We start from the raw sequence: 26,623 nt of genomic DNA on the forward strand, positions 1-26,623 counted from the left end.
AGCCTGTTCCTGCAGACGCTTTTACCTATCCTTATGTAGGAGAGGTGTGGCCAATAAGTCTCTTTGTCACAAATATATATTACTGTGTCTATATTTACTGCAACAGATGGGGTACATTGTAAATACCAGCAATAATGCACAACCGGTCAGTGAGTTAGTCAGACCGGTTTAAGGAGTAACTATGCCGCTCCCGGTTATATAGGGGAAGTGCATGGACTTGTGGGTAAGATGTTGGCCTCTTTAAGGATTGTTAAGGTTGGCGTCGGTCGATGGTAGGAGTTGTGTGCATCAGAGTCAAGCCTCGTTGGATGCGGATAATGGCACCTACCTTTGCACCAAACTTTCCAGATTTTGTTCCGTGGAACGAGATGATTTGTGCCTCCAATAAAATACACATATTCCGTAACAAAGTTTACAAGTAAACTTTGTTACTGGACTGTGTGTGGTCTATGACTTGTAAACTTTGTAAAAAGTTTACAAGTCATAAAATAAAAGGGAACATTTCAGGGGTTGTATAATTGTGTAATGGCTAAAGGAAAAATAAATGTGCATCTATTTTAAAAGTGTTTTTATCAGTTTCCCCTAAATTAAGAAGAGATTTCTGGACTGTGGTATATGGCGAAAACCACTTACTATCCCGAAACGTCTTAATTTAAGTTCCTTAATGAATCAGGCCCTATATATCTGTTAATGATTGTTACAAATACAAGAAGGAAATTAAAACTGTAAGGTTGGAGTTCCTTTTCAGGGACTAAAAGAATGGGTTATTTGTTGTTTGATCATTAGTAAGGGTCTTCTAGAATGTTTTAGTGCCAATTTATGGAGGCTCCACCTGTAATAACCATCGAAACCTTAAGCTTTTGCTTTGCAACTTTAACAAAAATCCATTGCAACCATTTCTGTGTGTCCCTGCCGTACGCGCTGGTTTGCAAACAAGGGGTTGTATTGTTCAAGTCTTGCTGTGAAATGCAGGGTGGATCAAACATTGACTTTTGAAACAGAGTAACGTAAGCTGCTGGCAGTGTTTTCGTGTTGTGTAATGAAATATTGAATTTCCAGTGGGGAGGATGTCATGTGCTGGTGATGGAGACGGAAGGAATTTGGAACATGTGACTGATATCTCTGCTATCTGGAATTCGGGAGAACAGAATGCTAATGGGTGTTTTTAAAATGACTTAATTATGATAAGGCAGCAATCTGCTCTGCTCCTCTGTGCTATGGCATTTCTATGTCCTTGTGATTCTGGTATGTTTATGTAATGCGTCATCTGCGTTACCTTCAAAAAAACATTAAAGCGGGAAAAGCAGAGGCCGCCTTGGTTAAAGCTCTTTGTGGTTCAGGGATGTTCACTCCAGATTATTATATTTATTGGATTGCAATTAAAGAGCTAGTACCCACAAAGCACACTGCTCTCTGGATGGTTTTATGTTTAAAGTCAGCGGAGTTTAGCTCTGTAGACCCAGACGTGTACAGAACGCGCGGCGCTTGTTATCGGGATGTACAGTACAAAATGTAGTTCTGCCGCTATTTTTACACGCCAAGGCGCAATGGCGAGCTGTCATGGAATCACCTCCCCTATACTGGGACCCAGCAAGGCCTCTCCGATGGTGCTGGACCCCGATTAAAAAGTTAAGCTAATGCCATCTCAGGATTAAATTGAATCAGATTGCAGTCCCCATAGAAGTCTGTGGGGATTGGGTGTTAACCAGCAAAAAATAGGGTGAGGCAGTAGAAATCTCTGATTTTTCTCCTGCTTTAACCCCTTGATGAATTGCGAGAAGAGCTGAAGTAGCCATTCTGGATTATTGAGTCGTTGCAGCTTCAGAAATAGACCCCTTTAGTACTCTGTATATAACACCTTTGTCTGGAAAGTTGTGCAATCACGTGTAAATAACAATGGCTATTAACCCCCCTGCCCCCCCGCCAGTCCTACCCTGGAGTAGGGATGTTTTTAATAAGGAGCAGGACCAGCACTGAACAATCCAAGTGGAGATTAAGAACACTCACTTCTGTGTGTATAGGGTGTCTCTTTATTGACACTAAATCCAACAATGTAGGTTTGTGTTGGTTGTGCTCTCTGTCTCGGAGTCTCCTAGGCCTGTTAATCTCTTAATCCAAGGATGATCCTGCAACGCATTGCTGGCCCCCATCCTGCGCAGATAAAGAGGGTAATGTATTGTGTGACGGTGGCTCGCTGGCTGCACGTGTCTTCACTAACGACACCCGGAAAGGGCACTTAACAGCTCTCAAGTGGCAGTCTGTTGAAAATGAAGTCTACCCTTTTCTATAACGTCAGGGATCCTATCGCCAGGTTCCCGGTTGCTGTTGTATTACTTTATTAAATAGTGCCTTGTGCAAAAAATAATAAATAATACGATAAAAATCTGCGTTGCGCTGTCTCTGTTGGAAGAACGACCTGGGCCCAGCTGCCTCTAAAACCTCCGCTCTCCTGGAGTGAGCTTAGGGGGGAGTCGGCCAGAGGTGCTCTCTCCAAAGTCCCAAACATTCCAGAAAATAGACCTCATGTCTGTGTCTTCTTTATAAAGTATGTAATATATCATCAGCGGAGGATTTGGCTCTGTACAATGGTTCATTCCAGGTGAATATTGTATCATCCGTGGATCGCACTGGCGTATTTTCATTGTTTAAGAAACTCGCCTACTGGAGATGCCGTGACGCTGGCGGGTGAGCTTAAACCCTATGTAGCTATACTGTGCACAAAATTCTCCCTTATGTATATGCCAACACAGAGTGATTTATATATTGTTTGTTTGTTCGTGAGCGCCGAACAATTACTTTGTTTTGTTTGTGTAAGAAACTGGTCTTTTTCGCACAGGTTTCCAGCGCTCCACCGACGACAGTCTTTGACATTTTGCTTAAACAGTCTTCTGATAACCAGCTGTCTAAATGCCTTCTACATGCTGTGCTTGCAGCTTGTATGTTATGTCGCTGTAACGTGATGTTTACTGCATGGCCCTTCGTTAAATCTCTCCTTCTTTAATTGAATGACAAGCGTCGTTCCTTACAAGCTCGCCGTCAGGACAGATGTGCTGTGAAACTGAGGTTCACGAAGATAATTAGGACCGTCTACGCTTTGAAATGAAGCGTGACGCGTGAATGTTATGGTGGGAAGTTTACTGACTGGTCAGTCAGAGATGGGTTAAAGTTTGTTTACCATCTGCAGAGAGTGTAGGTAGCCATTTTGTTTTTTTTTGGTTGTGCGCTCAGTCTCTGGTCCTGTATCCTAGTGTGAGTGATACCCCATTCATACTGCACCAAAATCCCGGGTTTTTGCCGGGGCGAGCTCAAACGACCCGGGTCTTGGTGCGGTATGAATGGTACAAGTCAAAAATCCCAGGTCTAAAAACCCGGGTCTTCAACCCGGGATTTATCGAGGGGTAATTCCCGGGTCGGACCCGGGTTGCCTTCACTATGAATGGCGCAATCCGGGTTTTTAAACCCGGGTTGCACAGAAAACAAGCTGATTGGCTGTCTGCCTGTCTCTGTGGTAAACAATCACCACCCACTTTTGCATCATCTTTATGCGTCAAAAAACCAGTCACCTTTCAATGACATCACCATTTTTCAGCCAATGAAAACTGCTCTGGTGATGACTCCCACAAATTGCCAGGGCACAGACTTGTGCAGTATGAATGGGGTCAACCCGGGAAATTCCCGGGTCCGAGGTGCAGTATGAATGGTGTTTCTGAGCTGGGACGCTCCGAGCCCCGGCAAAAACCCGGCTTGAAAGCGGTATGAGTGTGTGTCGTACGTTTTTTTGACATGCGTTTGTTTTCTAGTGGTTTTAATTGTGTTTGGGAGGTCACCGGAGTACAGCCTGACCTCCGTGTGTTTTAAGTTGCGTTACAAGAAGCATTACGGAAAACCCGCAATGCTAACGCAACTCACCGGAATGCAAGTTATAAATGCACGTTTGCTTGTTGACATTAGAAACGATGGATTTCATCATCACTCAACAACATGTGTTGTACTGGTGGTAAGACCGCTAGTAAAGGAATCATTATATAGTGGCACTAATATCGCAGCGCTGTACAGAGAGAACTCACTCGCATCAGTCCCTGCTCCATTGGAGCTTACAGTATAAATTCCCTAACACACACAGAGACAGAGACAGACTAGGGTCAGTTTGATAGCAGCCAATTAACCTACTAGTATGTTTTTGGAGTGTGGGAGGAAACCAGAGCACCTGGTGGAAACCCACGCAAACACAGGGAGAACATACAAACTCCTCACAGATAAGACCCATGAGTCGAATTCATGACCCCAACGCTGTGAGGCAGAAGTGCTGACCACTGAGCCACAGTGTGGGTACAAGGCCTTACGTAATATAAGGCCACATTGGCTTTTTTTTTTTTAGATGTCAACATTTGAAATCAATTTCCGGAGACACTTTAAGGCTGAAAGTCTGCGCTGTGGAGCGCTAACCTTGGCCTGCATGGCAAAATCTGCTGCCAAAGTCAGGTAAACCGTGGCCGTTCCGGCAAACTGACCCCCACATGTGTAATAGCGCAGGGTAGACATGGCTAGACCACGAGCGCTTTACATAACTGCGGCCATGTGATCACAAAGTAAGACAGGTATTCGGTTTTTTGATACCCAGAGGCAACACAATTTGTGTTATTCCTGATCCGCTGTAATTGTGTAACTTAGAGAATTGTCGTCCTTCACTTCTTCTACAGAGTAATTACATTTAATCCTGACTAATTCATGGGTGATTTATTGCTTTGTGTAGTAATACATCGATTCAACAGGTTTGCAAAAAACACATTGCGCCTAATTACTACTAAAACCACTTCGCTCTCACTCCTAATGAACACCAGAGAGGGGGAACCATAGATTTATTGACAAGTTAATTTTGTCTGTAATTGTACGTCCATTGCTAATTGTTTTACTCTGTAAAACGAGGGGTTTTGTGTGTGTTTGTGTTTTATTAATGTCAATCGTTTTCAGCTTTCAGCTCCTGAACAGTCAAATTAAAACAACACAACAACATTAGCCGGCTGCAAATTGATTCAGAAGAAAGGACTCCAACATGAGTTATTTGTACATACGAGATTAAACCTTTTGTGAGGATTAAATTGATCATGGACCTCTTACCCAACGCAGCCACAATACACGCTGTTACTTAATGTCAGTAAGATCGTACAAATGGTGGTGGTATGGGAACCACTAATGATCTTTATTGTATCAATGTTGTTTATTTCGGTTATACCATACTGGCCAACTTTTACTTTTTTATCTCCGGGATATCCTGGAAGGGGCGTGTGGCGGGAGGGCAGAAGGGGTGGGTTGCGGTCAAACGTGTCACTTTGGCCCACGCTCCGTGACATCGAACGCCTTTTGTTCCACGAGCGAGGCCAAAATGACACGATTCCCAGCGAATGGCGCCATTGAGGCTCACATCCACTTCACTAGGAAATGGGCAGAATGCGGGAGAATTGCCTGCTGTCCTGGGAGTCCGGGAGACCTACCAGGAATTTGGGAGTCTACCGGAGTCTAAGCGCTGTTGGCCAATCACATTGGCTTTCTCTCAGAGCTCTGTATTGATTGGTTTGTGACACATCTTCTGGTCTGTCATTCGCTCTACGGCTCCACTACGAGCAAGATTCCATCTTCCATGTGGTTTGTGTTTTTCTCCCCCCCCCCCCCCCCCCTCCCCATTGGATAGAAAGAGAGAAGAGAATCCCCATGGATTTAGGTGTGGCACTGCTAGTCCATGCTGGTGGTTGTAGTTGTACAAGTACCAGCATGCTCTGGCAGCCGTGGTTATGCTGGCACTTGTAGTTCTACAACTGTCAGCATACCCACGCAGTTTAAGGCTGTCATGTGGAACTACTGGTCCCAGAGAGCCCTAAGTTCTATTTTTTAAATTAGACTAATTTGTACTAATAACCCAACACCCACCGCCACGGGACTCTCCGCAGTTGCCGCGAACAAGCCAGGTTATGAGCGCTAGAGCTTCGATAACTATTTTTGGGACAAAGCCACAATTTTTGTTTTTAAAATGAATATTAAATGTCAGTGAATTTTTAAATGCAGTTTAGAATCTCCGTTTGGAGCGCAGTGAGCTGAATGATGGCTCCGGTGCTCCTGGGGTGTAAACAGATTCTGGGGATCTCCTGTCACAGGTATCGCACTTACCAGATGGGTTATAAGGCCAGAACTGCTTCCCTCCATCTCTGTACACAACATGCTGTAACTTTCTCTCTGCTTCAACAACTGTTTTGGTTTTGTAATGAGGAAGGTCTGTGTGACCGAGCCGCGCAATTAGAAGAGTCATTTGTATGTAAATCAGGCCGCCCATTCAAGAGAGAAGGACGATGAGAACGGTCTGTCCCGAAAGCATTCTGCAAATATGCTTGGAGAAATTCTTATTATAATAAGAGAATGCTTTGGCTAAGTACATATTACATTTCCATGATGTACAGATTGCTTATTTAGACTTCTGTAATGAAAAAAAAACCTCAATCGTTAATGCATCTGTGGCCACAGTCGCTGGCGGCGGCCATGTTGGCGGACTGGACCAATATTAAGCCCATCGGTTCACTAGGAGCTAGTGACATCACTAAAGCTTGGAGCAGCCGTTTGCTTGAGGGCGAAAAAAGGCAGTAAGCAAGGAGAAGGCAAAGGACAATATGGAGAGCCAGAGCTTGAAGTGGATTGTTACCTTTTCAGTGTGTAGGCAGCCATTTGATCTGGTGAACCAATACATGGCCTAATTACTAGTGTATATATGGCGGATATATATGGCGGAGGTTAGGCCCACAAAATGGCTACCTCAGTGATGTCACTGTTTCTTAATGAATTGATGGGCTAGATGTTGGTTCGTCACACAAAATGGCTGCCTCAGTGATGTCAATGTTTCTTAATGAATTGATGGGCTAGATCAGTGTTGGCAGTGAAACTACAAGTCCCAGCAATCCCTTCCAGCAATAAGCTGCTATATATTGGCAAAGCATGCTGGGGCTTGTAGTTTCACAACACCTGGAGTGCCACAGGTTAGCCAAGCCTGTTCTACACTGTCGCTGGTGTGGTTCTTTAATATGAATAGATTATTTATATACCACTCCCATATTCTGCAACACTTGCAGAGAATATTTAATCATTCACTTTTTTGTTTTGTTTATGCAAGAGGTCTGCAGTATTATATCTCACGGTTTAATTCAGCAAATGTCATAGTCAAATAAGGTTTAGACCAGTCAATGAGACACTGCACTTATTTGAATATGTACAACTATGAAAGCTTCGTTCACACGCATCTAGAGGACAAATTATTTGTACGTGTGTGTGTGTGTGTCAGAAACGCTGGAAAAATCATTGAAGGACTGTATGCAAGTCCCCAGTTTCTGCCCTATGTGTTTAGACTCCAAGGAAAACTTAATATTGGAAAGACAGCTGTCCAAAAGCTTTGGGCCCAAGTAAGAGCTGGATCAGGGGTTCCCTGGAGTGATGAGGGAGAGACTCCATTCATTAGGTCCATTTCAGGTTGTGACCGGATGGCCTTACTTTGCCACCCGGTCCTTTTGGGGAAGAGGAGAAGGGATGTTACACAGTTTATCTGCTATAAGCTGCTATATATTGGCAAAGCATGCTGGGACTTGTAGTTTCACAACACCTGGAGTGTCACAGGTTAGCCAACACTGGGCTAGATGTTGGTTCGCCACACAAAATGGCTGCCTCAGTGATGTCACTGTTAATGAATTGATAGGCTAGACAGTTGCTTCGTCACACTGGGCAGGTGACAGCTGGGTCCATAGTATCTATTGCTTTCTGCACCGCAGATTGGGAACCTGTGGACCATGGCATCGTCCCAGAACACATCCTGTCCTCTCGCACACGCTGCCTGCACTGCTATTTATACACTGCTTGCAGTTATTTCCCGGTTTTCTTCTGCAGTATTATTTAGTAAGAGGCAGCTAATGATAAATGTTATTTCAAACATTAGTTCAAGGGTTTGCTTTGCTCTCCAGCTCCCTATCGTCATTAGTGCGCTTGGTGTAAAGGCAGCCTTGGTCTTATAAAACGTCACTGCTTTCTCTAAAACATCTGATATTTTGTGCGTTGGAAGCCACTGACCTTCCCAAGTACAAGTGTTAATTAACCCTCGCATGTCACTGTTGTGCGGTTGTTCCAATGCCAATGGACACCTGTTCTACAAAATACAATAGAGACATAAGACTTGATAGAAACCCTTTCTGCTGAGCTGGAATGTAAAGTAATAGTGTGTAAAGCTGTCTGACGCTTGTGTGGAAGTTTTCATACCTTGACTGTTGCTCGGATACATGCAATGATGTACTATGGTTTCCTTTGCAATGCATCCTGTAGGGTCTGTAATGTACATGTGGATGAGCACCGAGTTACTGCAATGAACTTCAGTGATCTCCCCAGAAAATGTTGCCAGGCGGGTGGCATTAAGAAGCAGCCGGGTGGGGGCACTGTAATACTTTGTAATAACGTTGAAAAATGTTGGAGGTTATTGCCCACACCTACCAGGACTGGTCAGACTGGTGGTCAGTGGTCTAACACACACTGCTGGCTGTAGTGCTCACATAGTGTCTGTTCTAGTAGGAGAAACAATGGTTTATTCTATTATAATAGGACTCTATTAGGCCCCAAGAGCCGGGTGGCAAGTAAAGCCAGCCGGGTGGAGCACCCAGGAAATAGGTACTGGGGAGAACACTGAACTTATACTAAAATGTGGAATAAGAGCGGACCGTGAGAATTGTATTGATCTGCAGGAGAAGTGTGACTGTGTACTTACTGAGCGTTGCGTGCAGTGTTTAGAGTTGTGAACAGGACTCCATATAGAAAGTTAAATACCTTAAATCTACACTATTCTTTATGGCCAAACTATCAGAACCCCTGGAAAAATGACAGCAGTATATAGCAGTACCCCGAGAGAGCAGCACAATTTGTAAAAGATGTATAATCGTCAGTGCAGATATAATAACCGTTACATAACTTGGTGCTACGGACGTGTTTTTGTGGACAAAAACTGGGACTGTCTATAACAAACCTGGGACAGGGGACATTTACTACTAGTGGTTTCAGTCTGATAGAAATGATTTGTAAGATCTGTTCTGCCTATTTTTATTTTATTTTTAGTTTCTCCAGTTCCTCTTTATCTGGTTAGTTTAAGCTGTAAGAGGATTATTTGATCATGTTCTGTATTGGGGGTAGGTGAATAGGTGACGGATCAGTCATTAACCTCAGCAGCGATGCTGTAGGACTGAAATCCTCTCTCAAAATCTGTTTACATTTGTCCCCGTGACCTAATTGTCTGCTGGTTACGTTGAGGGAACAAGTGATGTCGTACAAATGATGTATAATTCTTATATGCAGAGAGGGCTTCCAGCGTTCACCTTCACCTTTGTCTGTCTGTGTTTTCTCTCCCTCCGGATATGACATGTAGCTGCTCTCTGAATACACTTGTATCTTATGGAGAGAGAACAGCAGATCCATGTCCTATCCCTGGATGATGGAAATCATGCTCTCTGCCTGATGGTATAGAGGCCTGGCTGAGAGACTCCGAAAGAATGCAGCAGGCAGGAAGCAATGTATTCAGTGACTGTAGCGGAGGTGCGTGTATTGGCCAATAAATTAGTCATCCAGTTAACATTTCAGGGTGTATATAAGGGGATGATTATAAAACTGCAAAGGGCGCAGAAAGGTCAATGACAATGGGGGAAAAACTGCATAAAAAAAGAAAAAAACGTGTAAAGCGGATAAATCACATGACATAAATGGGGACAGGATGATGATCACTTACTATAGGGGCAATTGTATTTTTTTGGACTGCACTCTAAGATGCATGCACAGTGTTCGTGCTGTAATCATAGCGGTATAAATCACTTTTTTTTTTTTTTTTTTTTAATTAAATATATACATGCAAAACAATTTTTCTCCGTCTCCTACAAATATCCTGCTGTACACTTGCGAACACCGATACATTGGCATAAAAATCTTTCAAAATATTAATTTCAACCCTTTCTGATAAATAACGGCCACCTATTTAAGAAACAATTGTTTTTGCAGCAGTGTCCGTGATATTTAGTTTTGAATGTGTCGCTTGATATATGACTCAAAGCAAACAGAACCCCCCCCCCTGCACCCCACAACACCAGAGACCTCTTCGGTACCTGAAGCCAAGAGTTAGGTCGCGCTGCCCCTTATTGTGTCTGTACCTCCTTAATAGAGCTCATTATTGGAGCTCCATGATGTTATAGAGCTATGGTGAATGAGAATTCTGTGCCTTGAGCCATCACCTAGTGTGTCATGGGGGTTATGTTGAGGAGAGATTGTCCGAAAGTGAACAATCCACTTGCAGGAGCGGCCATCTTGGCTCTGTTGAGGTCTCTTGTTCATGTTCAGAGTTTAAAGCTAATTAAAAGTCTATTTTTACACGGTTTACAGATATGTTATTTCCTTCTATTTTCAGAAGAGCGGTCCCTGATGGACATTTAACAACAGCCTGCTGAAGAGCTGGAGAGAGTATGATAAAGCACCAGCCGCTACAGTACTACGAGCCTCAGTTATGCTTGTCCTGTCTGACCGGGATCTACGGCTGCCGGTGGAAGCGGTACCAGCGGTCACATGATGACACCACCAAGGTCAGTCTGCCGTCCTGCCACCATGTTTAAGGGGAATATATACGTTAATATGGAGCGCTACGCTCCGTCTCCCATCTTGGTAGTGGTATACCCTGTGATCTAGTGAAGACAGGAAGTGGGGCAACCTCCAGCGCTCTATTGAGCATGCACAGACAGGAAATTTGGCTCCCAGCAGGTTCTTCCAGTGACAATTGAACTGTAAAGACGTGTTCACTGGAGCTGCACCGTTTTTTTGATTTATATGTATATATATATTATATGAGCAACCTGTTCTCTGACATTGCCCACAATATAAACTTACTACCATCTGCATACATGAATGTACTATAATAATGTTAAGTACATCAATTGCATAAGCTTGTCATACTGCCTGTCTGTTACAGTCAGTATCAACTGTGAGCAACTGTGTGTGTTTTTCTATGGAAAGAATGTTTGATCACATTCCCATATCTGTCCGCTTACCGGCTATATCCAAGTCCTGGTTATGGCCATTATAGAGCCGTTCTATATAAACTGTTACATGTCCTCCTGCAATTTACCTAAAGACATGGCTTGATCTTTCTGGCAGAAATTAACAGTTACCGCTGATCTAAATATAGATATGGCTAAAAAAAACAAACAAAGATACTAGACAGGAAAAGGATTTAGTAAAAATAGCACGAGGGAGACTAGCCGATAAATTGGTCGTCTGAAGGCGGAGAGACCACACAGTCTGGAGTCAGGGTATGGGCGCAGAGATCGTACGGTCTGGAGTCGGGGTGTGGGCGCAGAGACCGTACGGTCTGGAGTCGGGGTGTGGGCGCAGAGACCGTACAGTCTGGAGTCGGGGTGTGGGCGCAGAGACCGTACAGTCTGGAGTCGGGGTGTGGGCGCAGAGACCGTACAGTCTGGAGTCGGGGTGTGGGCGCAGACACCGTACAGTCTGGAGTCGGGGTGTGGGCGCAGAGACCGTACAGTCTGGAGTCGGGGTGTGGGCGCAGAGACCGTACAGTCTGGAGTCGGGGTGTGGGCGCAGAGACCGTACAGTCTGGAGTCGGGGTGTTGGCGCAGAGACCGTACAGTCTGGAGTCGGGGTGTTGGCGCAGAGACCGTACAGTCTGGAGTCGGGGTGTTGGCGCAGAGACCGTACAGTCTGGAGTCGGGGTGTGGGCGCAGAGACCGTACAGTCTGGAGTCGGGGTGTCCTAATTACTAAATGCTGATAAACAACCAGCTGATGTCTGAGTGGTTCGGTCCGTATAACTGATGCTACTTTGTTTCTGTTGTTGATGGTGAATGTTTTTCTACTATTGTCTCATATAGTCCTGGTTACTCTATCTACCTGTGTATGTAGCACTAATCTATTCGTATAGTGATCAATGCTTTTTGTTTGATTTATATGTGGGCCTGATCAGTGATGTTTATAGAAGGGGGTGGAGTCAACCAGAGGTCCTATGAATAATTTTATGCAGGAACAGAGTCTTTTGAAGGCCTGCATTTACTTGCACTAAATAATGTATATAATGACGCTGTGAAACTTTTTGATTTTGAATTTTGGAAAACTGTTTTAGAAGTGATATTAAATGATACAATCTATGTATATTATCTGTCTGTTTTTTGTCTATATAGCATTTTTATACATTGCTTAATTAACATATGAGCCACCTGTGTGGAAGCCCTTGCTTTCAGTATGCTTGGTATCTCTTATTCCCACTATCGGTATCTATCTTTTCACACACTCCTTGTCACTTTTACCTGCATTGATGTGTGCAGTGGTGCAGTACTAGTTGTCGGTGGTGTAAGGCTGTTTCATTGGACCAGAGATTGGTCCTAATATCGGTCACTACTTACATGTGATGTGGGCAGTTTATAGCCGCCTGAGAGCGCGCCGTTCCGTAGTTGTGAAGGGATGAACGCATTAGCCGGGTGTAGCGTTCTTCCTTACGGCTATGATTTAGCTATAGTTTCATAAGCAAACCGAGGGGGGGGGGGGGTGTTTCCTAGTGCCTGGAAACCCCCCTCCAAGCCTGGGGCACTGTATAATTGAGGTGGCTGGACCCTGCCCCCGCTCCACATGGCTCTGCTTGAAAAGGGAGAGCTGCGTGCACCTAACAGTAGTGCACGCAGCATTGCCCATGTATATTATGGGGATAGGAAGAGTTGGAGAGCAGCCAAGCACTGTCTAAAATTATAGTCGCGCCCCCATGCATGCGGGTCACGATCACTGGTGGCGTGGTGTGGAAACCCCCCTATACAAATCCTGCGTTTGCCCCTGAGTTTGTGATAATTACTCGGCAGCACCTTCCTCCATCTATAATATAGGGAGTCCATTTTGCTGAGCATTGGTGCGGCCTCCTGTGTCTGCTGGGTGTAAGCTCTCAACAGGTTTTGTTCTCCGTGTAACATATTTATTCATCCCGTCTTACCTGAGTGATCGTCCCAGTTAGACAGGAAGTAATCAATTGGGTGGGGGCGCACTAAATAACGGGTCTGCTATTTAATTGCCCCTAGCTTAACTCAAATAGTGCTGTGTGGTGTGGACATTTCTCATTGGACAAGTTACGCTCTGAGTTTATATTTTGAACTTTAAACTTCTCACGTGGAAAATTGTGACTGTTTTTTTTTTTTTTCTGGCTTTTTAAAAGACAAAACTACTACAGTAGTAGATCAATGATTAAGGTCAAGATTGTTATGTAAGCGATTTATTAAAACGCTAAAGATTTCTGGTTACAAGAGCGGAGTTTAAAGTGTTGTCGTTGACTGATTTTGATGGCTATGCTATAAAATGTGCGCCACAAAAGCGAGTGCGAAGAAAATAAACCAATTTTTGGGATCTAAAATTATTATTTTTTTTTTATTTCATACTACAGTTTGCTTGTCCTAGTAGATTTCTATTTCCTGATACAAATGTATCGTGTGTCATTCCCTGGTGGTGGTAGGATATAATCCGTTCCGGTTGTGGTGTGACATGACGACTGACCGCGGACCGGTACAGATATCTTGATGTAAACCTACGTTGGTGTGTAGCGATACGAAGTCTGATTTCCCCTGGGAGAGAGAGAGAGAGTGAAATGGATACATTGTAGTTCTGCTAGATCATCAGATAATGGAATATCATTTATCAGTGAGCGGAGCTATATGACAGAGCATGTTATACAGACATTCTGTATCCAACCTTCCAGGAATTCTGTATCCAACCTTCCAGGAATTTCCGGCAATTGCATAGACACAATGCTCACTCCTCCCTGGGACCTAGAAGGTAGATTTACTAAAGATTCTAAAAAGGAAAAGTGTAATTGTCGCCCATAGCAACCAATCAGTTTCTAGCTATCCCTGATCTAGAATGTACGAGATAAATGATAGCTAGAATCTGATTGGTTGCTGTGGGCGACAATTCCAATTTTCCCTTGTAGAAGCTTTTATAAATCTACCCCCTAGGAGTCTGTAAGATGTTACACAATGATCTAGTCCTTGTGAATTGATGACTGCTGTACTTCTGCGGCTGCTGTCTTGCACGCCTGTCCCTCTGGTCCCAGGAGACTGTGGCAGATTAAGTTTTAAAAATAAGGATAGAGTGGAATTCGGCTTTTACGCATAGACTTATGATTGAGGTTAAACGCAGCGCTCTGCTGGGAATAGGGCAGAGCTGACACAGGCGTCGAACGGCGCTGCGCATCAGTCTTTACGGAGAGTAATTTATAAGATTGCAAATGATGCAGCGTCCCACCGGCCGTACAAGAGAACTGGAGAGTATTTGCTAGATTCTCAAACAACCAGCACTATATTGACTCACCATGCTGCATTATATTATAAACTACATATCCTGGGTGCAGTTTCTTCACCTTCACAATAACCTTTATTTGTCATATATTAAGTAACTAAAATAAAGGCACGGAGACTGTATAAAGTAGCTAAATGGTTCACATTTTATTAATAATTGAAAACTTTGTGGCAGAGAAATTGCACTGCGGGACAGCTAACCAATTAATTGCCCGACCCAAGCGTGGATGGCGAACCAGCCCTAACCCGCTTAACATCGGGAACTAATCCCTTACTGCTTGGCTGGCGCTAAATCTGGCGTCAGACTGACTGTACCCGCTCTTGACTCACAATGCTGTGCCCTCATAAAGCAGGGCGAGGTTTCCCCCACACGAACTGGACCAAGGGTCACTTTACTTTGGCCGCAGGTCACTGCCCCCTTCAATCAGCTGTAGCGCCGTATGTATCGGCAGCTGATCGCAGTGCCCGTCCTACCAACTGTGCCTGCGCTGAGACGATGGGGAAAAGATGTGGTTAAAACATAGAATTCGGACGAGCAAGGCCAATCCGTCACCAGGGGTGAGTGGGCGGGATCTTGCGAATAATAATGAGGTCATCTAGACGGCCAGAGGGGACCTACATAGAAATCCAGGACACTCCTACTTAAATACTATTGGTCGGCCTGGAAAAGGGAATATTAACTCTTTGCAGGTAAGTGTAAAGTTACAGAGGCACACGTCTGCGTTTAAGTGCTTTTGTCTATAGGGACTCTCGTCATTAACACTTATTTTTTTTATATTTTTTTTACTATTTAAGTGAATGGGGACGCCTCAAAGTCTACATTGTCTGTATGCCCCCGAGAATTGGGGGCCGAATGATAATTATGAGTAGTGAGTGAATAACGCCACACAGGGCCTGACCCTGCCGCTGGGCCTATGTATGTATGTATGTATGTATGTATGTATGTATGTATGTATGTATGTATGTATATATATATGTTATATAGGTAAAGAAATAGTGGACTGAGAAATGTAGAAAATGGAAATATCACTATGGTTATTAGGCAGTAGTCAGCACTTGGAATATAGCCAGCTGAATGTAATAGTGTGAAATCTTCGTGCCTTTGGTAACATTTCTAGACCTAGTGTAAATGTCAGAGTATAATGATGAAAGATTTGTGTGTTCCAGATGTAACTTTTTACGATTCTACCAGTGTTGGTACCAGGCAGTGAGATCTGATGACTGTCTGAGATTACAGTGTAATGTACATGAACTCTCATCCGCTCTTCCTGATTGTAGCCCCTGTTACCAGCACACTGAGCCCTGGCTTCCAGCTGAGACCGTAGATGTAACTCCTTACATAGATCCACACAGCCCAGTTTCCTACACTAAGAACCGCAATGCCAGAGATGGCTGTACTGAACTTTAAGTTTTCCACCTGTAAATGTATATTCTCTGATGGATATTACTGACGTCTACATTTATCCTGCACAGTTCTTGAGGGAAGGTAAACATGAAAACAGTGATCCGCACTCCTTGGTCACAAGAGCTCACGCTCTGCATGTTGTCAATCTCAGTCCGATGTCTTTGTTACGATGTAGCCGAATCTGCCCTGACCTTTTTTTTTAGAATATAGACTCCACGGAGTCTGTCTATGATCAGTAAAATGTCTTCCTTCTCTATAAATCTCATAAATAGCTGTTAATTTTTGCCCCAATCTGTCCTCGCATTAAACAAACCCGTCTAGCATGGAATATATCTCATTATCCCTGTGCTTTTATAATGTTTATACCGCGTCATCTGTTTTTTTTTTTCCTCCTTCGCTCCTGAAACAGATTCTATGTTAGTTGGTTTATACGCCTGTTCTCGCCATCCTCACACTCCTGCCTCTAGGCCTAGTTCATTGAACGTTCCTCAGTGTCCATTAAGATTTGGTCAGCATCCAATGCTTGGGGATGGTGCCAGCTGGCCCACGTTCAGCTACGTATCGTTGTATTGTTTTGGTGGATTAGAATAATACTAATTTACACATAAGGTTTTTATTAGCCGGAGATGGGTGATTATATGCACTAAATAACCCTGAGGTGCTGGTGACCCCTCCGTATCCGGTCACTCCCTCTGTGTCACAATGCACCGAAATTAGATTGCACGCAGTGAAAACGTAAATAGCAGCACTGTGTAAAGCTGTGTTATTAATTCAATAAAATAAATATTGCATTATGCACAAATAGAGGCGGTCAGTCCAGGGCTGTCTTTCCCATTGGGCACAATGGGCAGGTGCCCGGGGGCCCGTCGGAGGCAGGGAAATAAAAAAAAACCTGGGGGAAAAAAAGACAATACTTACCTTGCGGTCAGCTGGCGATCCGGCTCCCTCCATGGTCTCCTCCTTCGTCGCGCTCGCAGTGCATGTCGGGCGTGACGTCATCGCGCCCGCCCGACATCCATTGCGGAGCGCGACGGAGGGGACCATGGAGGGAGCCGGATCACCAGCTGACCGCAAGGTAAGTATTGTCTTTTTTTCCCCCAGGTTTTTTTTTTTGTTTTTTTTTATATATATGTGTATATAGGGGCCCCGGTGCACTGCTGTGCCCGGGGGCCCAAGATGTTGTTAAGAGGGCCCTGGGTCAGTCTAGTTACATCTCAAAATGAAAAGACAACAATTCTTTTCAACAAACCTGTGACTGTGTAGAGGTGACCGTAGATGCTTCTATTTTGCCGGCCAATTATGTCGTTTTAGACCTAATTGACCACAATTCGCAACTTTAGTGGACAACAAAGAAAAGATTCCCAATCCTGATAAATGTCCGATCTGGTGTCGCAGGGGATGGCTGGTAAATTCGATTGGAAGATGACCGTATACTGTGGACCGTTGGACTGTGCAGTGTCCTACGTGATCAAGTTCGGCCCTCCATCTTGGAATTAGCATTAAACGTGTGTGGTCAAGTGTGAGTCCGGGGACCGGAATGGACCCTATATGGCCATCTTTAGTCCGCACTGCCCTATATTTAAGTAGTGTGTTCTGGAGTAAATAATGACAAAAAATGGTTCCCTACAGCAGTGTTATATCTGATGTACTGTGCCGGTCCACTCACTTTACTTGATTGACATTTCCGTTTGGACTGCTGCAGGAAAGAAGATTCAGTACAGAGGACAGTCAGGGTAGCACTGAACAGTGTGTGTCACCTACGTGGTTCATCATCATCATCATTTATTTATATAGCACCACTAATTCCGCAGCGCTGTACAGAGAACTCACATCAGTCACTGCTCCATTGGGGCTTACAGTCTAAATTCCCTAACATAAACACAGACACACAGACTAGGGTCAATTTTGATAGCAGCCAATTAACCTACCAGTATGTTTTTGGAGTGTGGGAGGAAACCGGAGCACCCGGAGGAAACCCATGCAAACACAGGGAGAACATACAAACTCCTCACAGATAAGGCCATGGTCGGGAATTGAACTCATGACCCCAGCGCTGTGAGGCAGAAGTGCTAACCACTGAGCCACCGTGCTGCCCATTTCTGTTCATATCTGTTCCGTTCGGTGTCCTATAATGTAACCGTTTCAGACAGTCTGTTCTGTGAATCTGCTCCGTATCCGTCCTGCTTCTAACACACAGTATCCTCAGTAATCCTCTGCTAAGTCCAAAGCTTTTCTTTTTCCAACCCCATCAGCAGAAGGAAGTTAGACCCTGTGTTATTATCCAGGTCTCTGGGCCTTGGCTGTGTGTACAGAACCTCTCCCACCACACGTAATCCCTTCTCTGTGATAACAATCCCCCTGGATCCCAGTCATTGAAGACCCTGGCAGGCAGTCTGCTTCCAGATGGATCATCGTAACCTTCCTGAGGTCACGAGGAAGCCAAGAGCGTAATACCCCCCAGTATACCTAAATCCTGGCCTGTTTCTAAGCATAGCTCATACACCAAGACATCTGTGAGATAATGCGTCGTACAAACTCCACCGAGGCCGGGGACCCCCTGGAGATCGATTTGCTGCTAAAACCTCAACGTGACGCGGCTTGTCCGATGCAAACCCTTGTGGCATGTGGTTGTGAGTTTATAATTTGTATTTACGTTTCATTGACTTCAATAGGCGTTAGGGGGGGAAAAAGCATATTTGCACCTTTGTAAAACCATGTTGCACTGAGGTGGTAAAACGTGATTTGGTGTGCTGCCGCTGGGAATTCTGTTGGCATGTGCTGTACCAGTGTTAAACTCACTGGTAAATGTATGTCATTTACCGCCAGTGGGTATTCGGTGTAAACGACTGTTGGAGGGTTCGGTCGCGGCTGCCATTTGTGGATCCCATACGCCTTGGCAACCATCTCCTCTGTAACCATGGAAACAGGCATTGGCAGTCCTGTTTGTTTCCATGGTTACAGATGCTGCTAAGGAGCATCAGATAGTCGCACCATACCCGTTGCATGGCAATAACAGTCATGTCAGGCCCCTTCAACCGCGGATTGTGTCTAAATGTCCTGTTTCATGTATCCAGTTATGCTACTAACCTTATGGTGCACAATATAATCATTTTATTGGGCAAAATGTTTACATATATATATATATATATATATATATATATATATATATTATACATACACCAAGCTTGGTTTAGTAGGAATGGCAAAGGTTCCAATCTCCTCAAACAAAATGGGGAGGAGATAGGAGATTGTCATGTTCATTGTCTTCCAGCAGTGATATTCTTTTATAACTGTCTCCGCCCCTCCATTACTCCGGCCACTTTGTGTAGAAGATGTGCAGCGTTGTCTTGCAGCCTCCTAGGTAACGGAAATGCTCTGTAGAGATTGCTGGGTATAAACACACAGTCATGCTCCGTTTTGTCAGTGACAATGAAGAGGAACACGCTCTGCCTTTCTGAGAAAATGTTACATCCAGCAAAAGTGCTCACGTTTTGTGTTTGTGGCCCTTTAACGAAGGTCATGCAGCGCTGCTGATTGTGTGCGGACGTTATTGGGGCAGGAACTCCTCACATCCGCTCAGATTGGATTGCCCGGCACGGTTTGGTTTCTGATGTACTTGCCAAGTGATCCTTCACAAGACTTAATGCTACAAGAAATGCTGAAGTGCGCTTGTAATATAAATTGATTGGAGTGCGGGGGCAGAAGGCGGCTATTTGTTTCCTGGGATTTCTGCCAGGCCGGTCAGGAGGACCTGTGGGCCAGCAGCACGTGTACACGGCCGTATTCCCCTTAAGGAGAATCACATTAAGTAGATTTATTTTACACATGTTCTTTCATGGCAGAGACAGATGAGGAGTCACCTGGTTACATCGTTGAACTTCAGGCGCTTATATGTCTCCCACCCGCTGTGTTTGTTTTCCCACCTGCCGGTGTTGTGTTTATACCACAAAGCTGCTGCCACAGAGTCCTGTTACTGCCCGTTTAGCTGGTCTTTCAATTGTAAATTATCTTACGGCCGTTATAGTGTTTTCCTTTATTAATAAAGTAACAACAGACCGCATAGCGCAGTACAGTAATGGTGATTACAGAAGGATGACGTAATATTATTATTAATAGCGCAGTACAGTAATGGTGATTACAGAAGGATGACGTAATATTATTATTAATAGCGCAGTACAGTAATGGTGATTACAGAAGGATGACGTAATATTATTATTAATAGCGCAGTACAGTAATGGTGATTACAGAAGGATGACTTATGAATAGCGCAGTACAGTAAGGGGGATTACAGGGGGATGACGTACATGTGGAGACAACTTGTACACCTTAATTGATCAAAGTCTGCACACAAGTATTAGTATTTCACCCCCATGAGGGTATATTTGTGGGTGCAAGAACACAAAAAGTGTTTTGGGTGCTGCCCCCCTTCTTCATACCAGGGACAAATACAGCTTTCTTTCACTGTCGCTGCTGCCAGGGATTTAAGATTTTTTGTTATGGTACCTATTATTCCGTATGCATGGGAATTTGGGTTTTACGGATAAAGGGTTTGTATAGTAATTATGGTGCACCATGGCTTAAATATATAAAATATAACAAATTACATTTAATAATGACCATTATCTTTCCCCAAACTGCTTCTGTCGTTTCCCCTCCACTGTCTGCAGGGAGGAACTCTGGGTGTTGCCAAAAAGAAGTTCCTTTCTTTTCTGGTTTTTGTAACTTTCAGAATAACAGGGTTTTCCTTATAACCTATTCCATATTTTATCAAACATTTAAAAAAAATTACAATTCTAATCTTTCCAGGAGGTCCAGATGATTTTCAGTATATTACCTGCTGTATCCTATATCCAACAGATAAGAGCTTACACTCTAATCCATTCCCTGGCTGTCCTGTGTTGAACCCAGCGTCTCTGTGTCAATGCTCTGCCCACTACCCAGTAGTCCTGATCCATAGTAAGCGGCCAGGAGGTACCGGCCAGCCCACAGCAAAGAGGCGCTGAGGCAGCTATGCCAGCTACACGAAAATGAGCGGTTCTAGGTGTCGGTGAAGAAACCTAGGGTGGTAATGAGATTTTCCTATAACTGTCGCGCAGTGACACTAGTAGGAGTGATCAGTAACAGTCGGTAACCAAGGAAACACAGATAAACCGTGCAGGAAGGACATCCCTTCGTTCCTCCCGCCCCCCCTACAGACCACGTGGTGAAGTAAGCCCATCCGGTCACAAGGTCTGGTTACACTTGCTGCCTTGTTGAATATTCTTTAATATATAAATATCTTACTTGCAGTCAATCCTTTTAATGTGCCTGTTGATTACAATAATTCGTTGGGGGAGGCTTTTTTCCCTTGCACACCAGACTTCCTGTCAGTAATAATTTTGAATGATACTGCAGGAAGCGTTTGTGAGGACAGTGGTTTGCAGTGACAATGTGGAAATGCTGCTACAGATATATATATATATATATATATATATATATATATATATATATATATATATATATATATATATATATATATATATATATATATATATTAGTGTGTGTGTGTGTGAATGTCAGACTATGCCTGTTGGCTTGTATTGTAGATTAGGTAAGTTTAAATAACTGGGTCACAATTCCTCCCAGGCTTATGTATTAGGATGGAGCTTTCTTTCTTTCTATTTTTTCATCAGTTTTTGGAGTCGTTTATTAGGAGGTAACAACAAATCCTCTTAAGACTTCTGTCAGGGGGGGAGGCTGACCTCTGTGCCTTCCCCTCTCCCGCACTCATGTTAAATAGGGATTTTTAAATCCACCCGGTGCCATCTGCCGGCATCCATCTCATCTGGGCATTTCCTGCAGTGATAAATCCTGCAAATGATTGCTCAGAATTAACCTACTGGGCTCCAGAGTTGGTCTGTACAATGCTCATGTATAGGCTAAATACGTGGCACATATACAGGGAAGCTACTGCCTGGCAGTGCCCAGGAGCCATGTAATTGGAATTCTTCTCCCTGCATAAAGAATAATTATTATTATTATTATTATTATTATTAATATTTTTTAGCGGCTATCACTGAAAATCCATGTGGATTGAAGATCCCAGTGCAACATTTGTAAAGCTTGCAACAGGGTCCAATAGCTAACATTAAAGCTGCAATACCACCCAAGGTGCCAACCGCCACTAGCCGCAGCCATGGTGACTGCTACATGCAGGAGATTTCCTTGGCCTCCTCCTGATTTGCAGTCACGAGGTGGGAGGGAGGGGTTCGAGTGGGATGACCAATCACAAGCGCTGTGATTTGTACTTGGTCCTCTCGCCCCCAAAGATCCCCCCCCCCCCCCCATTTACCATGAATTTATGTTTTGTGTTTATATCACAGAACTGGTAGAGCCCCGGAAAAAATGGGCCCCCAAACGTCCGCTAGGGGGAAGGGGACACCTCATGACAATATTTTCTTATCTTGCATTGAAGCTTTAATTGCTTTGATCAACATTTTTAACTGTATTCCAGTGTCCTGGTGTCCTGAAAACCTGTACATCTATCTGAGATAGACCACGTCACCCATACCTTACTGGAGTATTCAGGTTTCCCAATTTCCTGTAGAGTTTTGGAAATAAAAGGGTGTACTGCGACTTTTGAATCACCCTGTATGTGAAGCAATCACACCAGCTTAAATTAGGATGTGGAAGTGGTGGCTCAGCGAATATTAATGCTGAAATCGGCAGATACGTCGTACGTGGCTTCAGTGCGATCAACATATCAGAGAATCGGATGGTAGAAATCAATGAGATTGTTTTTTGGCAGCTTAGTTGGCAGAAGATCGCTCTCAGCCCTTGTGCTGATCGCATTAACAGGCCTCAAGGTGACCCGGTTGCTCGGCACAAGCCCCAGTTCGCTGAAACTGTCCACGTTGTCGACCCACTTATGTGTCCTATTGGAATTGGATAATCTTCTTTGTTCAGAACAAGCCTGTGGGGGTCCAGCTTTATGTCTTATTAGAAAGTCTTACTGCAGTGGCCTTATCCTAGTGGACCCTCTACTAATTTGTCTGGGCACTTTATTAAACTCCCCCTGTGTTTTGGAAGGGCTCATTACCTGCATTAAGAGCAAGATTTTAGTTTTTCAGTGCAAAGTGGACAATATTTCTTCTTGGAGCAGATGATCAGTTGGTTGTATTTGGGGCAATATAATCTTCTATACATGTTGTGTGGTTCTATGACCACTTTCACTGGCTCCTGTCTACCTTAGGAAATAGGACACAATTACTTTTTATATTTAGAGGAGATGTATTTTATTGGGCAGCACGGTGGCGTAGTGGTTAGCACTTCTGCCTTACAGCACTGGGGTCATGAGTTCAATTTCCGACCATGGCCTTATCTGTGAGGAGTTTGTATGTTCTTCCCGTGTTTGCGTGGGTTTCCTCCGGGTGCTTCGGTTTCCTCTCACACTCTAAAAACATACTGGTAGGTTAATTGGCTGCTAACAAATTGACCCTAGTCTGTGTCTGCCTGTCTGTTACTGTCTCTGTCTCTGTGACTATGTTAGGGAATTTAGACTGTAAGCCCCAATGGGGCAGGGACTGATGTGAGTGAGTTCTCTGTACAGCGCTGCGGAATTAGTGGCGCTATATAAATAAATGGTGATGATGGTGTATTTTAGGCCTGGTTGACTTGTTGAACCGTTTTGCCTGACACTAATGGAAGCCGTTAGGACAATTAGTGATGTTGTTTTCCTTGCAGCAGATATGGATGATACAAAGCACATGATGTAATGGTTTTGTAGAGCCTTTAGCCTTTGTTGCTGGTCTCCCTGGTGTTACGGAGGAGGTCAGCCGCTGAACACGTGCAGAGGAAGCTCACGGCAGGTGGCCATACCTTCCCGGCGTTAGACTGCTGCGCTGGCTTTTCTGTAACACTTTGATCTCAGCGAGAGATAGGAGGCCCTTAGAACAATAATAATCAGAGGATTTCCTGAGTACAGTGTTTATAAGAAAGAGATGGGGTGCTGGGAAGTTTAGGGATTTAAAAGTCGAGACACAGGACGGGGGAAAAGTTCAAATTCTGCAGCCTAACGGAGAAGACTGTAATCCTCTCAGTACTGTACGCTGACAACGTAATTAGATGTGCAATAGAATTATTACAGTCTGGTGACACTGATGTGAATACTCGTTGTGGTATTGGGGCTGCATAACCAATCCTCATTGTACCCAAGCCAAGTGGTTCTTCTGCTCACCCAAAGACAAAACCTGGCACTGCACGAATGACATCTGTTCATAGAAGAACCTCAAATTCCTTGTGAAAAGGTGTTGGCAGCATAACTTGCACTCTTCTGATTGGGTGACCTTGTCCTAAAATAATCCCTTAATCTCTGGTTTTCTTACCTGTCTGAGTCACACCCGGCCGAGGTGGTCGTCTCAGGGTAGGAAGTGACACTCCTCTAATCCTGATGCACCGTCTTCACCCAAGTATGTCCCTGTGCTATCCAATCCTGTGTTCCTCCTTGCAGTAACTGTTGTGATGAGGACTGGAGGTTCGAACCTTTATACCAGTGGTCAGGGAACAGGGGTAAATTACCCCAAATGGGGTAAAAATTAAATTCCTGGGGGAAAGGCTGCAGATTCACATGCTGTCAGTTGGATTGTAGACCCCTTTCAATGTGAAATTGCTGTTGTACCAGAAGAACCTCAAGGGTTGGCAGAGGCACTTCTTGAGCTTCAATGCAATAATGAAGCACGTATTACATTTGAAAACAAAGCAGATCTGTCATATTTTGGATGTCAACAACTGCAAAGGCAACAAAATTGCACGTGATGAGGCAGTCAAAAAGTTGCTGTCTTTTGCAACAACCTACCTTTGCGAACAAGGATTTTCCACTCTAACGAATATAAAAACAAAGCAGAGACATCGATTGGACGCTAAAGACTGTATCCAAATTGCTCTGACATCAAAATGCCCCAATATTGATGCGCTCGTATCAAAAATGAAGCCGCATCATTTCTCCAAAACCTGAAGTTTTGAAGTTGAAGCTTTCAGGGAAATCTTGAATAGATTCAATACAATTTTGAATTCCAATAATTAATAATATATATTTCCTTCCTTTCAAATCAAGGGGGTAACGTCGGTGTATCTAAATATATTTGGGGGTAAAAGATAAAAAAGTTCCCTGACCCCTGCTTTATACCATACTAAAGGAGGCTTTGCTATACTATATGCTGACCGGTAAATATGGCATAATTAAGGTGGTATAGAATTATGCATCTCGCGTATTTATTTTATTTTTAATGGTATTTGGTCCAACAGGCACCTACTTGTATAATCAATTTGACCCTCTTCTTGGAAATATATGGACAGCTATGTTTTTGGGTGCAGTGGTCGAAACATTTTTTCAGTATTTCTGTTAATGTAGGCCCTTTCACGTAACAGATTTACAGGCGTGGGTTGAAGCAGTTTTTGTAAAAGCTGAAACCCATCACATATTAGCATTCTTTGATTTACATCAGTTCCCTTCTCCTGGTGTTGTGGGGGTCTTCAATATAGATTCGTAGGTAAGGAAGTAATGTGGTTGGTTTTTATTACTGCCGTGAGCTGGGATAGCAAACATTCCGACGTCTTAGAAAATCGGACGGTTCCCTTTATTCTTTCCACTAATAGTTGCACACTATCCACAATTTATGTAAATATTATTTTGCACAGACATTAGGTTTGAAGCTTTAACAACAGAGTTGTTTTGTTTTTGTTTTTTTAATAAAGTAAAGTGTTAAAACAAACCTTTTAAAAGCGCACATCAGACAACCTTCTCCCTCTATTTTTTTTTTAATTTTTTTTTTTTTAGTCGGTCTTGCCCATCTTTTGCCCCAGAGGCTTACTACTGTAGGGATGAACTAGATCTGTTTTTGTCTCCATCAGTGTGTGTTCCCAATGCAGTGTGACATAATTAGACTTGTGTGGGATAGTGCTGGGATAGTTGTAAAGCGCTGAGGAATATGTTGGCGCTATGTAAATAAATGTTGATGATGATGATAGCATGATCTCTGGCAGAATAGACCTTTGCTGTGTGCAGTAACATGTTGTTGCCCAGTACAGAAGATTTTGCAGCTGAACAAAGTTGAAATCTCTATTACCTAAATAATACGAGTGACGACAAAACTGCCAACCCTTCTATGTATTTGAATGAACTCTCACAGCTGGATTAGACGGGGAGGGGGGTCTTTCAAAATGCAATCCCCTCTAAAAGCGAGGTATGTTCCTTAAGAATAAATCATTCTGGCTACCTGAAAGTAGACTCGTGTAGTTGTTCAATTTTCCTTGTGATTACCACAATCCCTATGCTTAGGTTCAAAGCATAAATCCCTGAGGGCCATCTTTTCTCTGCCATCACATGACCACCAAGAAGGTTGGTGACTGAGTGGCTCAAGCTAAGAGGCCAGGTTGCACTCTACTGGCCAACGATCAGAAGCCAAATGTCTCCAGGAGATAGACACTTTTTTTTCTTTTGTTGCAATGACAAAATGTTAGAATTAAAATGTGGTTGAATTTTCTAAAAAAAAAAAAAAAAAAAAAAAAAAGGCAAAAAAAAAATATATATATATTATTTTTTTTTTTTTTTTTTTTTTTTTAGAAAATTCAACCACATTTTAATTCTAACATTTTCCATGAGCAAAAGCTTTCACGGCAATTGTGAGGATTTGACAGTGTGTGGAGAAAAGTAAATAGAGCAGTTGAAAGGATATATTTAGTCTTCATGAATATGTATTACTCTGCAAAGTCCTCTTGTTCATCAAGAGCAATTCAACGTTTTCCCGGCCAAGAGGAGATTTTTCATTAGGGAAATTGTGAGTCACATAATT

The 26,623-nt window shown here is 43.6% G+C and overlaps 1 protein-coding gene across 3 annotated transcripts in view; it reads left to right on the forward strand.

The window, feature by feature from the left end:
• The window catches only part of GDPD5 (glycerophosphodiester phosphodiesterase domain containing 5), a 134,182-nt gene that overhangs the window by 27,744 nt on the left and 79,815 nt on the right, over positions 1 to 26,623 (forward strand). For all 3 annotated transcript variants that reach the window (XM_075198543.1, XM_075198545.1, XM_075198544.1), the window contains exon 2: positions 10,460 to 10,631. In XM_075198543.1, coding sequence (XP_075054644.1) covers positions 10,515 to 10,631 — 117 coding nt within the window. In that variant the 5' untranslated portion in view covers positions 10,460 to 10,514. The remainder of the gene's footprint in view (positions 1 to 10,459; positions 10,632 to 26,623) is intronic.

Source organism: Mixophyes fleayi, chromosome 2 (assembly GCF_038048845.1).
Source record: "Mixophyes fleayi isolate aMixFle1 chromosome 2, aMixFle1.hap1, whole genome shotgun sequence".
Taxonomy (NCBI): domain Eukaryota; kingdom Metazoa; phylum Chordata; class Amphibia; order Anura; family Limnodynastidae; genus Mixophyes; species Mixophyes fleayi.